Source organism: Aquarana catesbeiana, linkage group LG01 (assembly GCF_042186555.1).
Source record: "Aquarana catesbeiana isolate 2022-GZ linkage group LG01, ASM4218655v1, whole genome shotgun sequence".
NCBI lineage: Eukaryota > Metazoa > Chordata > Amphibia > Anura > Ranidae > Aquarana > Aquarana catesbeiana.
The window spans coordinates 172,178,969-172,203,062 of record NC_133324.1 but is presented as its reverse complement, the minus strand read 5'-3'; the positions used below and the strand labels follow the sequence as shown (position 1 = coordinate 172,203,062).

Below are 24,094 nucleotides of genomic sequence, written 5' to 3'. Positions count from 1 at the left end.
GGGATCTGTCTCCTCCTGTCAATACACTGCCCCCACAGTTAGAGACACTCCCTAGGGAACACTTAACCCCTTGATCGCGCCCTAGTGTTAACTCCTTCCCCGCCAGTGACATTTATACAGTAATCAGTGGATATTTTTAGCACTGATCGCTGTATAAATGTCACTGGTCCCAAAAGTGTCCGATCTGTCTGCTGCAATGTTGCAGTTCCGCTAAAAATCGTTGATCACCGATCATTACTAGTAAAAAAATAAATAAAATAAAAAATGCCACAAATATATTCCCATTTTGTAGACACTATATATAACCTTTGTGCAAACCAAGATTGCGATTTTTATACCAAAAATATGTAGAAGAATGCATATCGGCCTAAACTGATGAAGACAAAAGAAAGCTCTATTTGTGGGGGGAAAAAAAGGACATACATTTTGTTTGAGTACAACGTCGCACGACTACGCAATTGTCAGTTAAAGCGACGTAGTGCTGTATCGCAAAAAATGGCCTGGTCATTAAGGGGCAAAAATCATTTGGGTCCTTAATCACTTCAATAACCGACCATAGTAAAATGACGTCCTCTACTTTGTGCAGGGATATCTGAATGATGCCTGTAGCTACAGGCATCATTCGGATATCATTCTAGTCAGCCGGCGATTCTGTGCACGATAAGAACGATCATAGCGGCAGTTCCGCCGCTTGATCGTCCTTATAGGCGTCAGGAGGGGACACCACCCCCTCCTGCCGCTGTCCAGTGCTTCTCCGGGCTCTCCTGTGCTACGGGGGGCCCGGAGAAAGAATCGGCTGACGCCGGATCACGACAGAGATTTCCAGTGACCAGATGGTCACCAGTCATCTCTATGATCGTCGGAGGCCCACGTTATGACGTCACGTCCGGGTTCCCGGATGTCAACAAAGCCGCGATCGCAGCTGTCAGCATGAGATCGGTGAATTTTTTTTTTTCTCGATCTCATGCTTTCCAGCCTGGAGGAGAGATGCGGGGTCTTATTGACCCCCACATCTCTCCATAAAGAGGACCTGTCACAATAGATTCTTATTACAAGGGATGTTTACATTCTTTGTAATAGGAATAAAAGTGATAAAAAAAGTAAAAGTGTAAAAATAAAAACAAGTAAAAAAAAAAAATTTTAAACGCCCCTGTCCCCGGTAGCTGGCACTCAGAAACGAACGCACACGCAAGTCCTGCCCACATATGTAAACGCTGTTCAAACCACACGTGAGGTATTGCTGCGTGCGTTAAGAGTGTGTGCAATAATTCTAGCACTAGACCACCTCTGTAACTCTAAACTGTTAACCTGTAATTTTCGCCTATGGAGATTTTTAAGTACCAAAGTTTGGCGCCATTCCATGACTGCGCAATTTTAAAGCGTGACATGTTAGGTATCTATTTATTCGGCGTAACATCATCTTTCACATTCTACAAAAAAATTGGGCAAACTTTACTGTTTTGTTAAAAAAAAAAAAAAAGGCGTTTGAAAAATTATTGCGCAAATACCGTGCGAGATAAAAAGTTGCAATGACCTCCATTTTATTACCCAGGGCACAGGTGTCAAACACAAGGCCCCGCGGGCTGAATCCGGCCCTCCAGACCATTTCATGTGGCCCTCGCACCTCTGCTGCAGCTGCAGGAGAGCTCCAGCCCTCCTCTGGTCCTCCTCCAGACCCTTACTTTCTGCTTTCAAGCAATGCATCCAGCTTATTCCCAGCAGCAGCATAAGGAAAGGGGGGGTGCACTGTGATGTTAGAGAGGGTGGGGCACTCAACTTCTGATGGTGGGGTGGCTTTTGACATCTAATGTAAGGGGAGGGGATGTGCTGGACATCTAATCTTACAGATATAACTGGCCCTTTTGAGGGCAATCATAATGCTGATGCGGGCCCACAATGAAATTGAGTTTGACACCCCTGCCCTAGGGTGTCTGCTAAAAAAATATATATATAATGTTTGGGGGTTCTGAGTAATTTTCTAGCAAAAAAATGATGATTTTTACATGTAGGAGAGAATTCCCAGAATAGGCCCGGTATTGAAGTGGTTAAAATGACTGTAAAGTCTTTGTTTTTTTTCCCCCAGTAAGAATAACAAACATTTTATACTTGCCTGCTCCATTGCAGTGGATTTGCACAGAGCAGCTCTGATCCTCCTCTTTTCTGGTCTCTCTTCTGTGCTCCTGGCCCCTCCCTCCCGTTGAGTGCTCCCACAGCAAGCAGCTTGCTATGGGGCAGCCGAGTCGCAACTCCCTGTGTCCATTCAGACATGAAGCCCATACCTGGCCCCACCCCCCCTCTCCCCTGGTTGGCTAGCTGACTTTGACAGCAGCGGCAGCAAAATGGCTCCACTGCTATGCCTCAGCCAATCAGGAGGGAGAATCTTGGATGGCTGAGACACTCGTGGACATCGCTGGACAGAGAAGGGGCCTCAGGTAAGAATGCATTAATGCATTAAGATAAAAAACCTTCTGCCTTTACAACCCCTTTAAGTGGTTAAAATGACCTCATTTACCTAAGTTCATCCCTTTGACCTGTAAATGAACAGAAAGATGGTGTGTTTTTTTTTTTTTTTATCTCTCTTGCTGTCTGCTTTTTTTTTTTTTTTTTTTTTTTTTTTTTTTTTTTTTTGTCGTCTTGTTTTTTGACAGCTGTGAGCAGGGAACTGCTCTGCACTTGTTACATGAATCGTGGAAATGCTTGATTAAGATCATGGGGGGGGGGGGTTAAATTGATATTGCAATTTATTTATTTTTTTTTTTTTTAAACGATTAATCATGCAGTTCTGCTACATGCTCAAATGTGCCAACATCCTAAAAATCTCACCCGAACTTTCTTCTGCATTATAGATTCATGGAAAGTAATGCATTCAAGAATACTATAGTGAATGGTTTTGATTAAGAATGTATTTTATAAAAAGGCATACTATGTTCTAGATCAGTGGTTCTCAAATACCCTCCAACAGGTCATGGTTTCAGGTTTTCCTTTACTTTGCACAGCTGCTTTAAATCAAAATCCATGACATGGTATGGATAAGAGCTATTTTATCTAAGGGAAGTTCCCAAAACATTGCCCGTTGGGGATACTTGAGGACTGTGGTTGGGAACCACTGCTCTAGATAATCTACCATTTGTATTCCTAAAGAAGGCAATTGTTCGAAATGCATTGGGTTACTCCACATGCATTCTGCCATTCTGAGGCAAGAGATATTTGTGATCTATCTCATATGTGGAGAATATAATATCACAAATCGTTGGTTTAGGACATTAATACAAAATTAGCCATGTGATTGTGATTTTAATTTGTTATATCTATCCATGCAGTGCCTATGAAAATTCTAGCTACATGTATTAAGTTGATGCTGTTGAGTATCCTGATAAAAGTTACAACTATAATCCATTTTAGGAAATGGGAAAATGAGAAGAAATCTCTCCAGTGGGGTCACAGTCCATAGTTAAAACATGACAGGACTTCTCTCACCTTCTCGCTCTGTGGTAAATGTGTGTAAGTTGGGCTTGAATACTTCTCAGGATTGTCACAAGTGATGCTGTAATCTGTTACCTCAGTAGCAAAACACGTACTTTATGACTGGCATAAAACAGTCCTACAAACATAAAATACAAATAAACTAGTCTGAAGATGATAGTTTTGCATGCTTTTTTTTCTACATGGTAATACATGCAGTTTGACCCTGTTGCACTTTCCAGGCTCTATTTTTAACATTAGTATAGTACTGTATTGTTTTTTTGTTTTTTGTATAACTGGTCATCCAGTAGTTATCTGCTTGCCTCCCGCCTCATGTAGGAGTACAACGGCAGAGCAGCTCTACTGTGCTGGATCATATATCTAGTACGTGATCCAGCACTTCCGAGTAGGAGGTGCGCGCGTTGGCTGTGCTGTTATTGGTCACAACACAAGCTGATCAGCGGTTCCTGGCCAATGATTGACTGCCGGCATCAGCTGATTGGTGAAGAGGATGATGGGACAGAGCTCTGTAAATGTAAACAATATAGAGCTCTGTCTGGTCAGCGGGGAAGTGCTGTTTTTTTTTTTTTTTTTTGTTTGTTTCCCTGCAAAGCAGTGAGAAAAAAAACAACAGATCCGCTAGTAAAAACACCACACAGTGAATGCACTAATCACTGTTAGGCACACACTTTAACCATTTCATCGCCCTAGATATTAACCCCTTCCCAGCCAGTGTCAGTACAGTGACAGTGCATATTTTTAGCACTGATCACTGTATTTGTGTCACTGGTTCCTGCAAATTGTCAGATTGCCCACCATACTATTAGCCCCTCTACAAGTTGCTGATTGTGCCATTACTAGAATAAAAAACAATAAATAAAAATTCCAGTGTGTGTGTCTCTCATAGTTTGTAGACACTATAATTTTCACACTAACCAATCATTATACGCTTATTGGGATTTTTTTTCTACTGAAAACATGTGGCAGAACACATATTGGCCCGAATTTATGAAGAAATTTGATTGATTACATTTTTTTAATTTGATATGTTTTATAGCAGAAAGTGAAAAAAATTATAATGTATTTATTTTCATTTTCCTCCTTTTTTTTTATTTTTGTTTGTTTGTTTTGTTTTATAGCGTAAAAAAATAAAAACCTCCAATTGTGATCAAGTGGCACCAAAAGAAAGCTATATTTGTGGGGAAAAAAATTATATAAATTTAATTTTCTACAGCATTACCTGTCCGCAATTGTCAGTTAAAGTAACAAAGTAACAGTGCCAAAAAGCAAGAAATGACCTGGTCATGGGGGGAGGGGGGGATCTTCCGGGGGTCAGGTAGTTACGTTACCTAATTAGTGCTTCAGTTGCTTTACAAGTGTTTAGTAACTGATGGATTACATTGAAGCAGCTGCCTGCATTTGAGACATATTTGCATTGATCTTAAACCAGCAAACAGTTCTTATATTTGCATGTCATGCTCTGGCTTTCACACTGGTGGCTCTAGTAGTTTTGAGGAATCTCTATTTCTAGTATGAGGCAAGTAGTGAAGGTGTTCTACATTTCTGAAACTTTGAGGTGCAATTATTTTTTTTTTCTGGTTTATCATGAACTGGCATAGGCTTAGTTCACACCTTGGCATCTGCATTGTCACCTGTTTTGAATGTTTTCAATGCAGGTTTTTCATGGTTTTTGTGTGCCTCCCATTGAAGTCTGTATGGCCCAAAATGTGCATTGATGCACCAGAAAAGCACCTGTATTTTCCCAGATGTACGGGTGGGAACAGGCCCCCATAGCAGCGCTTTCACCGTTACTTTTTTCAACTTCCTATTAGAGAACTACAGTATAGGTAAATGGCCAATAGACATTTGAAATATATGCATATTGTTTTTAAAGCGTTACTCGTTTGTAAGTTTATTAAAAGTCAACAGCTACTAAGTGTAGCTGCTGACTTTTAATAAACAGATGCTTACCTGTCTCACAGTCTAGCGCAGGGCTTGACAAATTTGCTTGGAATCTAGGAGCCAGCTAAAAAAGTTAGGAGCCAGGTTTTTTTTTTTTTTTTTTTTTTTAAACGACCGACAAAGCTTTATTTTCAATATAAAAATTAACCAATCTTAAATTTACACAGAGACGACTAGAACGAATGTGACTGCTTTTATTTCCTGCCATGCAGGGACACAAGACCGCCATATTCCCGCTAAGGAGCCAATCAGGTCCGCCTGAAAAACTGACAGGTAGACTGACCGCCGCGCTTCGGTGCCCTTCACCGCTTACCGTGGCCGTCGGTAACGGCGGAGGCGATCCGGATCTATCCCTGGCCTGACATGGAGACGAGTGAGAGGAAGATGGCCCTGCCCATCTCCAAGTCATTGCAGGGCGGAAACGACGTCAAATCGTCACTTCCACCCATAGCTCTTAAAGGGACATTTTATTATTTTTTTTTTTCAAATGACAATTTTTTTTTATTTTTTTTTTTTTAATGCATTTTAGTGTAAATTATGAGATGTGAGGTCTTTTTGACCCCCAGATCTCATATTTAAGAGGTCCTGTCATGTTTTTTTTCTATTACAAGGGATTTTTACATTCCTTGTAATAGGAATAAAAGTGACTTTTTTTTTTTTTTTTTAAAAGAACAGTGAAAAAAAAAGTTAAAATAAGAAAAAAAAAAAAATTTAAATGTGCCTCATCCCTTGTAATAGAAATAAAAGTGACACCATTTTTTTTTTTTTTTTAAACAGTGTAAAAATACAAAATAAAAAGTAAAATATATAAGAAAAAAAAAAAATTTTTGTAAACGCGCCCTGTCCCTCCGAGCTCGTTTGCAGAAGCAAAACGCATATGTGAGTAGCGCCCGCATATGAAAGTGGTGTTCAAACCACACGTGAGGTATCGCCACGATCGTTAAAGCGAGAGCAATAATCCTAGTCCTGGACCTCCTCTGTAACTCAAAACATGCAACCTGTAGAATTTTTTTAAACGTCGCCTATGGAGATTTTAAAGGGTAAAAGTTTGTCGCCATTCCACGAGCGGGCGCAATTTTGAAGCGTGACATGTTGGGAATCAATTTACTCGGCGTAACATTATCTTTCACAATATAAAAAAAATTGGGCTAACTTTACTGTTTTCTTATTTTTTAATTAAAAAAAGTATTTTTTCCCAAAAAAGTGCGCTTGTAAATCCGCTGCGCAAATACGGTGTGACAGAAAGTATTGCAATGACCGCCATTTTATTCTCTAGGGTGTTAGAATAAAAAATATAATGTTTGAGGGTTCTAAGTAAAGGGAAGGAGATGAGCAGGCAGTGAAAACAGGCAGGGGAAGCTCCATTAGCATTGGTGGATGTCTTGTCATACCAACGGCCACCACCAGAGGGCGCCCGATTACAGAAGGAACCATAGGACTGCAGTAGGCCGCAAAGCCGGGGCCTCAATTACCGGCGCGGCCCAACGCGATCGCCGGGAGGTGGGGGGGGTGTCGAACGGACACAGGACACCCCAGCTGTGCCGCCCCAGGCGCCAGGTCGCTAATTCTAGTCGCAAATGCGACCTGGCGCCCGGGGTTTGTCGAGCCCTGGTCTAGCGATGCACCTGTCTGAATCCTTGATCCTCTCTGCGGCGCCGGCATTGCAAGTTTGGGCATTCATAGCTGGATGCACATGCGCGAGTTGTGGCCAGGCAATCTAGGTACTTGCACGCCCCCCCACAAAAAAATTACTTGCCAAATGTGGCATGTAAGGGGGGGCGAGGAGTGCTTAAAGCGGAAGTCTCACTTTTGGGTGGAACTCCGCTTTAAATAATTTTTAAATTCAGTTAGTGCTAACCCAAAAAAAAAAAGTTTCTTTAACCACTTCAGCCCTGGAATTTACCCCCTTCCTGCCCGGGCCATTTTTTGCGATACGTCACTGCGTCGCTTTAACTGACAATTGCGTGGTCCTGCAACGTTGTACCCAAACAAATTTGCTTTCTTTTGGTGGTATTTGATCATCTCTGTGGTTTTTATTTTTTGCGCTATAAACAAAAAAAGAGCGATAATTTTGAAAAAAACACAATTTTTTTGCTGTTTTGCTATAAAGAATATCCCAATTTTTAGAAAAAAAAAAAATTTCCTCAGTCTAGGCCAATATGTATTCCTCTACATACTTTTGGTTAATAAAAAATCGCAAAAAGTATTAGTTGATTGGTTTGTGCAAAAGTTATAGCACCTACAAAATAGGTTATTGACTTATGGCTTTTTTATTTATCCGGCGGACAGATCACACTTTTTTTTAAACCATTGACATTTATACAGCGATCAGAGCTATAAATATGCACTGATTGCTGTGTAAATGTCACTGGCAGGGAAGGGGTTAACGTGGCGATCAAGGGATTAATTGTTCCTTCATTGTGTGTTCTAACGGGGGGGGGGGGGTGGTACTTGTAGAGGAGTGTTCCTATACACTAGGAACACACGATCCATCTCCTCTCCCCTGACAGGACGTGGATCTGTGTGTTTACACACACAGATCCCTGTTCCTGCTCTGTCACAAACGATCGCGGGTGCCCGGCGGCCGTCGGGCAAGCGCATCGGCTCCTCGGACGTCATATGATGCCCGCCCAGGATGGGAGATCCCACCTGCGGCAACCTTGAAAAAGTCACGTGGCTGTGACGTAACGCGTAGGGAGGAGGAGCCTGTGACGTTCCCAGCACTTGCAGTGTGTGAGCAGTGGCGATGGATGAATAGCCTCAGCGATGAGCTCCGTGCAGCTGATCAATGTAAATGCGTTCGTGTGGAGTTGGAAATGTGAGTGAAACTGAGTAGTCTGACACTTAGTATTCAACTGGTATGATCTCTGCGCAATGGATGTATATTTTTTTATCTTTTCATGTCCTGGATATGAGCGGATTAGCCGAGTAAAACGAAACGAGAGAAGGAGTGAAAGTAAAACTTTTTGTTGACACTATTTATTGATTCACATTTTGTTACATTGAAACCGGCACTGATTGAACTCATTATATGCACAAAATACTAGATGGATTCTGAGCACTATATGCTGATGATTTTTTCACTTATTCAGTCACCTGTTTATATATTGATTCAAGTTTATGATATATTTTTAGCAAAATTGGCACTGAATATATTCACACTTTTATATAACTCAGCAGATATAATTTTGAGCATTTTATGTTAATAGTCTTAATTCATTTATTTATTCACGTTTATGATGGTGGGGTAATTTTAATTTTGGCAATTGTATTCAATTTTCAGTAATTTTAAGATTTCTTAGATCACTTTGAGGTGTTCATACATGATATATTATTAATTAGGAGGATTGATTTAGCCAATCACTGATTTAAGTATTCACATTGATGTAGTAATAAGAGGATAATAGCGCAATTAACCACTTAAATTATTTACTGATCCAATCACTCATTTCGTTGCAGCTATATTATTTGGCCATCTCTTGTTAAATATTAAGTATCAGCATTGAGTTTATCCACGTCAGCGCTTTAGTATCCTACAATCATTTGTTTATATCTTTCTCCCCTGCATGGAGAGAAAGATGCAATGTATTTTTCTCTTTCTTCAGAAGAGGGAAAAAAAACACATGAGCAGGCTGCACCGTGATTGATCACTGCGATAGCCACTTAGAGGTTATCACAGCGATCAGGTGACTGGGAACCAGCATTCTTAGTACAAGTACCAGGGCTCTTGATGAGAGGCCTCTGTGCTGTGTGGCATTCAGTCTCACTGATGATGATCCACTTCAATGAGGACACATATAGGCATCGGCGGGAAGGGTTCACTTTTGTACCTGGAGATTTGCCAGTAACCCGCATCCTATCCCCTCACTGCACTGTTTCTATGGAGGAGGAGCATTGTTGACATAGCCTGCTATTCTGTTTTGGGCAACAAACACCACCTTCCTTCTCATCTTTATTACATTATGTAGAGTAGTGGGAAGGCATGTTGTGCTAAAGGTTAAATTTGGCTATAACCCGCTGTCCTCCTCTGTCCCCCTCCATGTCCCCCTCCATGTCCCCCTCCATGTCCTCCTCCTTCCTTTGTAAATGGACAGTCAGCTGACTCTGTCCATTCACATAACTGAAACATTGTAATCTCCTGTGATTACGATGTCTCCGTTTATGAATGGAGAGGAGCCGTTGTCTTTTCTCCATTCGTTCTCAGTGCAGCTGAGGCTGCAGAGAAAGGGACTGGAAAATGTCTATCCTCTGTCTCTTTCTCTGTCCCCCAACAGGGCTGATTAAAAAAAAAAAAACACATATTGCAATAAATAATAAAAAAAAATATTATTGTAAAAAATAATAAAAATGTAAATAAACACACCGTTCACCCCCCCCCCCCAAAAAAAAGAAAAAAAAGAAAGCATTGTTAAAAAAAAAAAAAAAAAAAACACTGTCACGTGACATTAAAAAAAAAAAAAAAAAGTATCGGTAATCGATATCGGCGAGTACTTGAAAAAAAGTATTGGTACTTGTACTCGGTCCTAAAAAAGTGGTATCGGGACAACTCTAGTATCCACTTGCCTACTCAATGAGCCTGTTTTTAGAACAGTTTCCCAAGTCGGCATGACCTACCTTTTGTTTGCCGGTCTTTTAAAAGAGAAGTATGTTTCCTTTTTTTAAGAGTTATACTTACCTAGGTAGATGCTGCAGCTGTCCCCCAGTGTGTCTGCACTGAGAACCGAGCCACCGAACATCGCCAATGACTCGGTTCTCACTCCTCCCCAAGCGTAGAGATGCTTACTGTCAGTCGGCATCTCTCCTGCACTGTTCCTCCACACTCATTGGAGCGCTGAGGCGGGGAGCGGCCATCTTGGCAGCTCGCTGAGATTGCCATCAGTCAAGGCAGCTGGCAGATCCGGACTTCTGAAGTTGGGATGACGCGCTGCCTCGACTGATTGCAGTGACGTCAGCGGAGAGTGGACTTCAGACCGCTCTCCGCTGAAAACGGGTCACAGGAGTGCAAAATGAATTGCACTCCTGTGACCCATAGGAGAAGCCCACCCTAAAAAAACTCAGGCTGAACTTCTCCTTTAGGCCCCTTTCACACTACTGTAACTTCAAACTTGCCCGATTTTTGCTGTGACTTCGCAGCTGCAATTGTGACACAATTTTTGCTACGATTTCAGGGAATGCCTGTGTAACTCATATCAAAGTCAGACCAAAGTACTGCAGGGACTACTTTGAAGTCGGCATGACTTGAAGTTGTACTAATATGAATGGTAGTCATTGGAAATCATGGGGAACGACTTGTCGTGCGACTTTACAGTCCCAAGTCGTAGGACAAGTCTTGCAAGTGTGAAAGAGGCCCTGATCTTACCAGGCCTTTGTCGGACCATGTTATTGGAAGATACTGTACAGTAGAGCTGCACGATTCTGGGAAAAATGAGATTCACAATTTTTTTTGCTTAGACTAAAGATCACAATTCTCATGGCGTAACATCTTTCACATTATACAAAAAAATTGGGCTAACTTTACTGATGAGTTTTTTTTAATATATTAAAGTGTATGTTTTTCCCAAAATATTGCATTTGAAAGACTGTTGCGCAAATACACTGTGACATAAAATATTGCAGTGACCACCATTTTATTCTCTAGGGTCTCTGCTAAAAAACGTATATAATGTTTGGGGGTTCTAAGTAATCTAGCAAAAATAATGATTTTTAAATTGAAACCAACAAGTGTCAGAAAAAGGTTTAGTCTTCAAGTGGTTAAACTTCCCTCATTTACAGACCAAGTTTATTCCTTTGGGCTCTTTCACACTTGCGGATCCGTATTCAGCCATCCGCTTGCTCAGCAGGGATCGCTCCGTTGATCCCCGCTGAGCCGGCAGATGACAAGTCTGTCTGTGCACGCTGTGCAGGGACGGACCTGTCAGATCTCTGCTGTCCTCTATGGGGGATCGGATGATTACAGACCGCCTGTCCGTTTTCATCCGATCCGCCAGACGGCTGGAAAATAGAGTTTCAATATGTCTGGATTTTGTGGATCGGATGTCAGCGGACATGTCACCGCTGACATCCGTCGCTCCACAGAGATGTATGGAGCGACCTTTCAGATCCGCTGAAAAAACGGAAAGGCAGATCTGAACGGTCCGCATGTGTGAAAGAGCCCTATGATCTAAAGAACAAATGTTACAATGTTTATAGTTGGCTCAGGGCTGAGGAATGTTGTGAAACTTGGCAGACTGCCTGTGTGTGTTTTTTTTTTTTTTTTTGTTTGTTTTTGACAGCTGTCAGCTTGAGCAGAGAACTCTGCATAGAATTCGGGAAAATGCTTTAAGATCGTGAGGGGGAAAGAATCGCGATCTCGATTCTTAACGATTATTCGTGCAGCTCTACTGTACAATGGAGATAAAAAGTCTACACACCCCTGTTTAAATGTCAGTTTTCTGTGATGTAAAAAAATAAGACCAAGGTAAATCATTTCAGAACTTTTTCCATCTTTTAACCTCCCTGGTGGTATGATTGTCAGATATTTGCGTCTCAAAGCGGTACATTTGTTTCGCAGGAAAATTTTGCCGTCTACAGGCCTGTAATTCTTAGGAATAACTTAAATCTGTCCAAACAAGAGTCTAGTATACATTCCGGGTATGATAAAGGTTGAACCACGAAATCATAAATTATAATAACTATAATTATAACAAATAATATAATTTTATTATTAAATGTAATCAAATCACTGAAGTTTGCTCAGTTGCAGAATTGTCGCTGTCGTTACTTTCAGTGTTTGATGAATTTCCCCACGAATTACTATCGCTCAATTCTGCAAGTGTTTCTAATTTACGATCGCTGTTTTCTAGCTGGTCTAAAATCGCTTTTGACGTAAAGGGACGCTTTTTGGTTGCCATGGAGAATCTCACGTTTCCAGGCAGAAAGAGCAGTATATATAATATAAAACTGCATGCAGGGCACTGGACAAAACATTAGGGACAAAAGGGATGTGAAATAATTTGATACAGTAATGTAATCTGTAGATTACAGTGTACTGTATGTTTTGTTTTTATAGCGCTTTTTGAATTTGGTGCCGGGGTCTGTCCCCATGCGTCGCGACGCTCGCAGGGAACGGAGCCCAGCACACAGTACATCGGTCAGAGGACACAGCCCGCGCACACAGTGGGAGAACATCGAAGGATCCTGGGGACAAGGTAAGTAACTTTCCCAGGTTACTGCATCGCAATCCCGAGTGTGGTTCGGGGTTACCGCTTTTGGGAATGAAAATTCACTCTGAGCCAGACTTGAGATTACCGCCAGGGAGGTTAATGTGACCTATATAAACGGTACAACAAACCTGAAATCTTTTAGGTGGAGGGAAGTAAAAATAAACTAAAATAATATGGTTGCATAAGTGTGCACACCTTTAAACTAATACTTTGTTGAGGTACCTTTTGATTTTATTGCAGCACTCAGTCTTTTTGGGTATGCGTCTATCAGCATGGGACATCTTGATTTGGCAAATTTTGTCCACTCTTCTTTGCAAAAACCCTCCAAATCTGTCAGTTTGCAAGGGCATCTCCTGTGCAAAGCCCTCTTGAGATCACCCTACAGATTTTCAATCTGATTCAGGTCTGGGCTCTGGCTGTGCCATTCCAAAACTTAAATTTTCTTCTGGTGAAGCCATTCGTTTGTTGATTTGGATGTATGCTTTGGGTCGTTGTCATGCTGAAAGATGAAGTTCCTCTTCATGTTCAGCTTTCTAGCAGAAGTCTGAAGGTTTTTTGCCAATATTGACCGGTATTTGGAACTGTCCATAATTCCCTCTACCTTGACTAAGGCCCCTGTTCCAGCTGAAGAAAAACAGCTCAAAGCATGATGTTGCCACCACCTTGCTTCATTGTGGGTACGATGGTGTTTTTACGCCAAACATATCTTTTGGAATTATGGCCAAAAAGTTCAACCTTGGTTTTATCAGACCATAACACGTTTTCCCGCATGCTTTTGGGAGACTTCAGATGTGTTTTTGAAAAATGTATCCAGGCTTGGATGTTTTTCTTTGTAAGAAAAAACACTCTACCCCATAGCCCAGACATATGAAGAATACAGGTGATTGTTGTCTCATGTACCACACAGCCAGTACTTGCCAGATATTCCTGCAGCTCCTTTAATGTTGCTGTAGGTCTCTTGGCAGTCTCCCTGACCAGTTTTCTTCTTGTCTTTTCATCAGTTTTGGAGGGACGTTCAGTTCTTGGTAATGTCACTGTTGTGCCATATTTTCTCCACTTGATGATGACTGTCTTCACTGTGTTCCATGGTATATCTAACGCCTTGGAAATTCTTTTGTACCCTTCTCCTGACTGATACCCTTTAACAATGAGATCCCTCTGATGCTTTGGAAGTTGTCTGCGGACAATCTCTTTGGCTGTAGGATGCGACTAAGAAAATGTCAGAAAAGGCCTACTAGAACAGCTGGACTTTATTTGGGGTTATTTGGAAACATAAATAAATGATGGCAGGTGTGTACTGACTACTATTTAACATGAGTTTGAATGTGATTGCTGTATTCTGAACACAGCTACATCCCTAGTTATAAGAGGGTGTGCACACTTATGCAACCACATTATTTTAGTTTTTAAAAGATTTCAGTTTTGTATTTAAACTGAGTTGCTCAGTTTATAGGTCACATTAAAGGTGGAAAAATAAAGTTCTCAGATTCTTTTTATATTAAATTTAAATACTGTTGCTTGAGGGACAATAAATAGCAGGATCAACCAGGTTTTTTTTTTGCAGTATACAGAAAATGAATGCTCTAGTGGTAAAGTGAGTATGAACACAATGTAATAGAACATGTATTGACAGTCTATGATTTGGGTTTAATGACACTTTTAGCCCACATTCACATTGGGAGGATTTGGTATGCGATTTGACATTTCCTGTAATACTTTTGGCAACTTCAGGGGCGAATTCAATAGACATCTGTGCATGAATCCACACAGATGTCTCTTCTCAAATCGCCTCAAGTCGGACTGCATTGCCAGTTCAGCTGAACTTGTACAATTTCAAACCCGCATCACTGTAAACCTAGGCTAAATCAGAAAGCGATTTAAAAAAAAAAAAAGCAGAATAAAACTTAATAGCGGTTTCTCTCTTTGACCTGGTAAGCATCAGTGTGTCAATACGTAGCCATGAGAAATTGTTTTGTAAAGCTGCATCTAGCACAACCCATTAGTTTCCTAGGTGTGGAATTGCTGGAATTTGTTAAAGTATTACTTTATGATCTATGCAGCAGAAAATAATTGTAATTTTTTTTTTTTTGCAGGTTTTCTGGAAATTGTCACTCTTCTAGCAGTGTTTTTCTTAACAAACAAGCATTCTAATGATCAAGTATTAACGCCTGGATTTGTACATATTTCATTTAAACCTGTGAATATTTGACAATGAACGGGCACAGTGATGAAGAAAGTAATAGCAGTGGAAAATCAAGGTATGAATTTGTGTTTTTTGTTTTTTTTTCTTCTTTAACTGCTTCCCGATCTGCCGCCGCAGGTATACTGCGGCATGTTGGCTCCCCTGGGCGAGCCGTCATAGCTGTACGTCAGGCACTTTAAGACCAGGTCAATGTAAATAGACAGATCTCCGTTATGTCAGGGGAGAGGAGACTGATCAGTTGTTTCTAATGCTTAGGAACAACAATCTGTCTCCTCCCCCAGGCAGCCCCATCCCCCCTACAGTTAGAACACACTGAGGGAACGCATTTAACCCCTTGATCGCCCCCCCCCCCCCTTAATGTTATCCCCTTCCCTGCCAATGACATTTATACAGTAGTCAGTGCTAAAAAATAGCTAATGATTACTATATAAATGTCAGTGGTCCCAAAAAAGTGTCAGAAGTGCCCGATCTGTCCACCGCAATATTGCAGTCCTGATAAAAATCGCAGGTCACCGCCATTACTAGTAAAAAAAAAAAATAACAATAATAAAAATGCCACAAATCTATTCCCTATTTGTAGACGCTATAACTTTTGTGCAAACCAGTCAATATACGCTTATTGCAATATTTTTAGGGGAAAAAAAAATGTAGAATACATAAACTGAGGAAGAAATCTTTTTTTTTTTTTTTTTTTTTTTTTTTTTTAATTGGGGGATATTTATTATAGCAAAAAGTAAAAAAAATTGTATTTTTTTTTTTTTTTAATTGTCTTTTTTTTGTTTATAGCGCAAAAAATTAAAATCGCAGAGGTGACCTTCCTGACCAGAGCACTTTTTGCGATTCGGCACTGCGTTGCTTTACCTGAGAATTGCGTGGTCGTGCGACATTACGCACAAACAAAATTGATGTCCTTTTTTTTCACCACAAATAGAGCTTTCTTTTGGTGGTATTTGTTCTCCCCTGCGATTTTAATTTTTTGCGATATAAACAAAAAAAGCGTCAATTTTGAAAAAAATGCACGATTTCGTTTTTGCTATAATATCCCCCAAAAATATGTAAAAAAAACAATTTATTTTCCTCAGTTTAGGCCGATTATTTATTTATTCTTCTACATATTTTTGGTAAAAAAAAATATCGCAATAAGCGTATATTGATTGGTTTGCGCAAACGTTATAGCGGCTACAAAACAGGGGATAGTTTTATGGCATATTATTATTATTTTTTTTTCTGCCGCAGTAAAACTGCCGCGGCTGGTCGGCAAGTGGTTAAGGGGCCAAATCTTCCGGGGCATAAGTGGTTAAAATAGAGCTATAGCACAGGGGTAGATTCACATTTGAGATACAAATGTATAAACTTTGTTGAACACATAAGTTAGAATTCTGTGTTGTGACCTGGGCACCCTGCCAGAGAATATATTCACATCCCTGATCTTGGTCAATGCTCCTCTACAGCTCATGATTGGGCAGTGAGGGACTTTCAGCTCACTGGTAAAGTCATCCTTTTGCTCTCCTTCTTTCAGCATGTTATCACTGCTAGATTAATAACACTGTGGAATACAGTAGGACCTGATTGTCTCCTCTTGTGATCCACTGTGCAGGGGATTACAGAAGGTTATTCTATAGACTGACTATTGTACTGGCTATATTTTGAAATATAAGGGTTTGTTTTTTTTTTTTTTGTTTATGAATACATAACAATATTAAAGGTGAACTCCAGTCTTAGTGGAAAAATTAAATGCAGCATGCTGCCTGCTGAGTAGGTCCATTTTTTTTTTTTTTTAGTCAAATATTACCTGTCAATGGTATAGTAAGATGGGGGAGGGGTAAGTGGCTCTGTCAAAAAATGTTATAGAAAAGTGTATGGTGCCTTACATAAGAGTACTGTACATGCTCATGTGATATAAATTCATGCAAAATCATCAAATACAAATATTGACAAATGTGAAAAGTGCAATGTGCTTAATAGTGCAAAAATTGACCATCAAATAATTCCAATCAAGCTAGAGTAAACTTCATAGGGTTAAAATATATATGCTCTGGTGCAAATAATTCACAGTCCAAAAACCACTTCAGCCCCGGAAGATTTGGCTGCTCAATGACCAGGCCATTTTTTTTTGCAATACATCACTGCATCGTTTTAATTGACAATTGCGCGGTCGTGCAACACTGTACCCAAACTAAATTTACGTCCTTTTTTTTTCTTTATCGTACATCATGGGACACAGAGCCTTAAGTAATTAATGGGTTATGGGCTACCTTCAGGTTTCGACACTGGTATACCCAATCAAAGAAGTTCACTCCCCTATTTAACACCTCCTCCTTCCAGGAGCACATCAGTTTTTTCGCTAGTGTCTAAGGTGTTGGTCATGAGTGAAGATGTGCTCTGAGGAGCTCCAGGAGGGATCAATGCTGGATTTAAAAAGCCTCCACAACTGGATCCATCCATGCCACTGCGGCCACAGGTTGGTACCCGGGCCTCGCATAGAAGAACGAGGTTTTGCCTGTAACTCTTCTCTTTGAGAGCTGGACCCTAGGAACCAGGGCTCTTTTTGGTCTTGCTACATTACCTAAAGTTGTCCTGAGGGGTGCTATACAGGTCCAAAGGAGTGGAACCCCTATTAAAAGGGACCCGGTCTTTGATGGTTTAACTACGCTGCCCGCCGTCATGGGTGAAATTTGGATCTGTCTGTTTACAGCAGTATCCTGCAGCGAGGAAAAGGTAGGAGAAAAGCTTAGGAACTGCAAAGTCCACCTATGACTTTTCTTTTAACATATGTTGTAATGCCTTAAGACTCCTCTAGAGGGAGTAAGAATGTGTGTACCCTGTTGAATCTGTGCTACAAACAAGCGTGTTTTCTTGCAGCTGGAGGGGGGTTCTCCTCTCCCCCCAATTGGGGAAACTGAGTGGCTGGGGGTACAGGTACTATGTACATTAATTTATAACAGTATTATACATGCTTATAAAACAGTGTGATAAACACTAAAAAGCTAAACTGCTGAGTGCGCCCAACCCCCCCCCCCTTGGGGTGCGGGATGGCGTTTTCAGCTAAAAAAGCATTTACTTGCAATAAAGTGTAAAGCGAGGGGGTGATCAGGAGACACGCCACATGGCGACCGCAGCCTCTTCTCCTCCTGGCTGTGTCCGAAGCCGTTCGCTTGCGCACGAGGCTGACAATTTTCATTGAAGGGGGAGGGAGGTTCGGGCAAGGGACGTGGCATAAACAATGGCGCCGTGTGCGGACTCAGCGTCCTAAGAAAGCATACAGCGAACAAACAATCGGGTTCACACCCGAGGGGCTTTAAAGCTAACACTCTGAGAACACAAAGCTGTTTACCAGAACAGCTGAAGCAAGGCTGTCACAGGACACAGGAACGCTGGAGCATGTGAGGGGTTTACACAGGCATTGTCAGTACAGGAAAAGACATTGTTTAGCATTAGTTTAATCTATTCTGTCATTGTTTTTACTACTATTGCTCAGTAAATAGAACAGTTCTTAGAGTACCTCTGCTTTTGTGCTTAGCACTATGGCTTTCAAGGTTACTACTAAGGCACCAAAAGTTCCACCCCCCAGGCACTTGGAACTCCAGTTATGCCCCCACACTGTCATCCTCTCCGGAGATGCATGACATGGCAAGCCAGGGTGAGTCTTTGGAACCGATTGGTGGTGCAACTGCTTTTCACACTTCAGTTCCTGTATACGTGACTGAAGATGCATTTTCCTCTGCCTTGCAAGGCTTAGAAGGAAGATTAGCGGCTTTAATCGCATCTTCCATCCAAGGGGATAGGAAGCGTGCTAGATCCCCCTTCCCCACCTCAAACCCTTTACAAGGGAAAAGTGGGCACAGGATGAGGTATTGCCCTCAGGCGATCACGTAGAAAAATAAGCCAATTTTTCCACTGCGGAGGAAACAATTGATGAACCTTATGCAACCTTGCAATCTGAGAGATTGATGGTACAAACTCTTACGGAGTTGGTTCATGCCACTTTCATGCTACCCTTAAGAGTCAGCTGAAAGTTTGGTCCCTTCCTTGGGTTCTTTAAAACCTTTCAGATTTTTCATACATTACTAGAAAAGCTTTTTTATGCCGAATGGGATCATCCGAATAAGCATTTTTTCCCTCCAAAGAGTTTTTCAGTTCTCTATCCCATGGAGGAGAAATTCACAAAAGATGGAAAGTACCAGCAATAGGTGCTGCGATTTCCAGCATAACTTGTCCAGTAGACAATGCACAAATGCTTAAAGATAAGAAGTCGTTTTTTTTTGTTAAAATTCTCTTTTTCCTGGCAGGTACTGTTCTCAGCCTGCAATCGCTGCAACAGGCACCTTTCAGCAAGGACCAGTTCAAGAGGCCCTTAGTGAGGTCCCTGCACAACAGGCCCATGACTAGCCAAACTACCAAGGGCGCTATGTTTTGCCATAGATGCCATAAAGGGACTCTATCCACCTAGCGTTCCGCTTTGCGCTTGTGCTACTACACATGAGTAGGACCCTGTGGTTAAGGGGTTGGTAAACCTAAGCATCTTGCAAAAAACTTCTTTCCCCTTTCATGGGGAGCGACTATTTGGGGAGAATTTGGTCAAATACATCCAAATGATTTCTAGCAGGAAAGGTATTCTTTTGCCCAAAAAGAAGGTATAAACGTCCTTTTATTTAAAACGGACTCGTTCCCCTGCGCCAGGGGCAGCTGCCTCTAGGCAGTGGCGACGGCCTCCACCGTCAGACTCTAGAGGAGAAAAACATTCAGCCCCTCTATACATGATTGAAAATGCGTTTTTCCTCCGCCCTGCATGGTCTAGAAGAAAAATTAGCGACTTTAACCGCATCCACTATCCAAGGATAGGAAGCGTGTTAGATCCCCCTCCCCCACCTAGATCCCTTATCAAGGGAACAGTGGGTAGAGGATGAAGGGTTACCCTCAGGTGATCAGGAAAGAAAGTCAAACCGATTACTCCTCTGCGGAGGAGACAACTGGAGTTAAACCATTTTTCAGCCTTGCAATCTGAGAAATTGCTGGTACAAATCTCTTACAGAGATGATTCATGCCACTTTCAAGCTACCTCCTAGTAGAGTCAGCTGATCTGTTATTTGTTTGGTTCCTTAAAACCTTCACTGCCTTTTTCATGCGTTTCCTGTACAGATCCATGCAGAAATTCAACAGATCCATTCTAGATCTAAAAGAATCTAAATCAGTCCTGAATATCCTCTCCTTTCTAGGGAATCGATCAGGTCAATAGTTGCTATCCTACAAGGAGGAAAACTTCTAGCGCCTATCGGCATCTGGGATGCATATCTGCATGTCTAGATATTTCCCCTCACCAAAGGTTTCTGCAGTTCGAAGTAGAACAGCAGCATTTCAGTTTGTAGCCTTGCCCTTCGGGCCAGCTACAGCGCCCCGAGTGTTCACAAAAGTGCTAGCCCCACCTCTAGCCAGGTCTAGGGCACCGGACTTAAACAGTCTTGGCATACCTAGAAGATCTATTGCTAATAGACCAATCTGTGTTTGAAGTAAGGTGTACGCATTACAACCAGTTACCTGGAAAAGTCTGGGTTGCGTTCTCAACCTAGTTAAGTCTCCCTTAACCACTTCAGCCCCGGAAGAATTTACCCCCTTCTTGACCAGTGCGTTTTTTGTGATTCGGCACTGCATCCCTTTAACTGACAATTGCGCGGTCGTGCGACGTGGCTCCCAAACAAAATCGACGTTCTTTTTTCCCACAAATAGAGCTTTCTTTTGGTGGTATTTGATCACCTCTGTGGTTTTTATTTTTTGCGCTATAAACAAAAAAAGCGACAATTTTGGAAAAAAAACGCATTTTTACTTTTTGCTATAATAAATATCCCCCAAAAATATAAAAAAAAAAAAAAAAACATTTTTTTTCCTCAGTTTAGGCCGATATGTATTCTTCTTCTACATATTTTTGGTAAAAAAAAAATCGCAATAAGCGTTTGATTGGTTTGCGCAAAAGTTATAGCGTTTACAAAATAGGGGTTAGTTTTATGGCATTTTTATTAATAATTATTTTTTTTTTTTTTATTTTTTTTTTACTACTAATGGTGGCGTTCAGCGATTTATATTGTGACTGCGACATGGTGGACATGTCGGACATTTTTGACACATTTTTGGGACCATTGTCATTTATACAGCAATCAATGCTATAAAAAAACGCACTGATTCCTGTGAAAATGTCACTGGCAGTGAAGGGGTTAACCACTAGGGGGCGGGGAGGGGTTAAGTCAGTACTAGGGATGTTCTAACTGTAGGGGGATGGGCTGTGTGTGACACGTCACTGATCTCTGCTCCCGATGACAGGGAGCAGAGATCAGTGACACTGTCACTAGGCAGAACGGGGAGATGCTTGTTTACATCAGCATCTCCCCTTTCGTCCTCTCCGTGAGGTGATCGCAGGTATCCCTGCAGCGATCGGGACCCTACTCACGGAGCTCGCGGCAGGCGCGTGCACACGGTGGCAAATTCAGAGTAACGTACGGGTACGTTACTTTGCACAGTCGTGCCATTCTGCCGACGTATATCTACAGGAGCTGGTCGGGAAGCGGTTAAAACAGCTAAAAAAAAAAGCTGGAGTATTTGGGTCTGATCATAGATACAGCCCAGAAAAGGGTGTGTTCTTTCCCAGGCAAAAGATAACTCCATAACAGAGTTGGTGTGGATGGTCAGGTTAAAAGGAGATCCCTCCATTCACCTTTGCATGAGGTTGTTAGAAAGGATGGTGGCTTCATTCGATGCAGTTCCCTATGCCCAGTTCCATTCGAGACTGTTACAAAACAGTATTCTATCTGCTAACAAGACTAACCAAGCTTTTGGACTTGCCAATACGGCTGTCCTCAAGGGTGTCTCAAAGCCTCAATTGCTGGTTACTAACCAGGATCTGCTGAAAGGAAAATCCTTCAGACCTGTTATCTGACAAGTGGTAACGACAGATGCCGGCCTTTCAAGCTGGGGAGCAGTACTAAAGTAGACAACTGTCCAAGGACAGTGGTCAAGAACCGAAAGAGCCTTGCCCATCAACATCCTAGAGATTCGGGCAGTGCGTCTGGCTCTAAAGACCTGGACTTCCAGGTTAAGGGATTGTCCTGTCAGGATCCAATCCGTCAATGCTGTGGCCTATATCAATCACCAAGGGGGCACCAAGAGTCTCTCGGCACAGAGAGAGGTGAACCATATTCTAACTTGGGCAGAAAGAAATATTCCGTGCCTATCGGCAGTCTTCATTCTCGGAATAGAAGATTGGCATGCGGATTACTTACGTCGCCAGCAGATTATTCCCAGGGGAATGGTTTCTTCACCACGACGTGTTTGGGCTGTTTGTCAAAGATGGGGTACTCCGGACTTAGATCTTCTAGCGTCCAGTTCAACATAAAGTTAGTTAATCTTGTGTCCAGAACAAAGTATCCAGTCGCATGCAGAACAGATGCGTTGGTGTTACCGTGGGATCAGTTCTCTCTGATCTATGCATTTCCCTTTTATTCAATTTCTGCCTCGACTTCTTTTCAGGATCAAGCTGGAAAGAAAAACGGTAATTCTGGCAGCACCAGCATGGCCCAGAAGGTCATGGTATGCAGAAATCGTAAAGATGGTAGTGGAGGATCCATGGTCCCTTCCACTAAGGCCAGACCTGCTCTCACAGGGGCCGATATTCCATCCTACTTTACGAGCGCTAAATTTAATGGTTTGACTATTGAAACCCACATTCTGAGGAAATGTGGGCTTTCAGGGTCCGTTATCTCTACTTTGATTAATGCAAGGAAACCAGCTTCCAGAACTATATATTATAGAGTCTGGGCGGCTTATGTTTCCTGGTGTGAATCCAAGAGTTGACACCCACGGAGATCTATCATAGGCCAAATTCTTGCCTTTCTACAAATAGGCATAGAGATGAAATTAGCCCCGAGTACTTTTAAGGGCCAAGTCTCAGCCTTATCGATCTTATTTCAAAGACAGCTTGCTATGCCTTCTTTAGTCTGGGGTTTTCTAGGGAGGTGCTTTATCTGTCAGGGGGACGGACTGACGGGAAGTAGAGAGATTGCTGTTCCTGATCACTAGATCAATGATCTCTTTGTCTGTCTCTCTCTCAGAACGGGAATCCGCCTTGTTTACATAGGTACATAGGCAGGTCCCTGTTCTGCCTCTTTTTACTGCGATCATGGGTGGCCAGCGAACATAGTCTGTCAGACCCAGGGGCTACCAGCTACAAAAACTGTAGTTGCTGACTTTTAATAGGATGCTCACCTACCCCAGGAACCAGCGATCTCATCACCCAGCTAGTTTCTTCATGGGGCTTTGATCGCCGGAATACAAACTCTGGGAAGCTGGCTGCTTACTGTGCATGCACGAGCTGCACTGCGCTATTTGATTGGTCCCGCAGCTTTCATGGACCCGTAACATATCACAGAAAGCTGCAAGGGAACGAGGGGGGCCGAATTTAAGCTCAGATCACCATGGTGATCTGACCGGAAGTGGGGGAGCGGGTAGCTGTCAAAACCAGGTGACCGCTCCCAACCCCCAAAAAAATGTCCCAAATGTTAAGCAGGGGGGGGGGGGGGGGGGGGGGGGTGTGAAGGAGTGGAACTTTCCCTTTTGGGTGAAGTTCCGCTCTAAGTTACACCATGCAGGCTAAAGGGAATATACTTTTACTTGATCCATGTGTGTGGTTATTCCGTACGGGATTATGAAGAACTCAGATTCTGATAAATTGAGCCAGTTTTTTGACTTGTTACTGTATTTATTGGATTGAATTAGTAGCTCACTGAATGCTTTCAATTCATCTGGTGTTGCTCTTATAATGGAATCCTTGTATATCTACCTACAGTTCTGTCTCAAACAAATGTAAGCATGATGCACACAACCATCTACAGCAGTGGTTCTCAATCTGGGGGTCAAATTATGATTTGCCAGGGGTCACCAAATCCTGGGCTGTTCCTGAAGCCAGCACTGCTGTCCCAGCCTTTTCGTGGCCTCCCAGCAGGGCTGTCCCTGGAGCCTGTGGCCGCCCAGCTGGGCTGTTCCTGGTGCCCACGGCCGCCCACTCAGCCGCCCTTTCAGTTCATGGCATGACTGGGGGGCAGAGACTAGAGGTCAGCTGACTGGTGAGGAATGTGAAGTGGGAGGGGCTGGAGGAGACCCTATCTCCTGATTTCGGCATAGTTGTCACTGCTCCGAGACACCACAAAGTTGGAGAGACAGTGAGTAACACTACCTGTGATTATAGTTGCCAATAAAAGTCCCCACTACAGTTCTCAGATCA

At 42.2% G+C, this 24,094-nt stretch overlaps 1 protein-coding gene across 2 annotated transcripts in view; it reads left to right on the top strand.

Moving 5' to 3' along the window:
* CHD1 (chromodomain helicase DNA binding protein 1) overlaps positions 1–24,094 on the top strand; it is a 159,700-nt gene that overhangs the window by 8,748 nt on the left and 126,858 nt on the right. For both annotated transcript variants that reach the window (XM_073624566.1, XM_073624565.1), the window contains exon 2: positions 14,720–14,884. In XM_073624566.1, coding sequence (XP_073480667.1) covers positions 14,838–14,884 — 47 coding nt within the window. In that variant the 5' untranslated portion in view covers positions 14,720–14,837. The remainder of the gene's footprint in view (positions 1–14,719; positions 14,885–24,094) is intronic.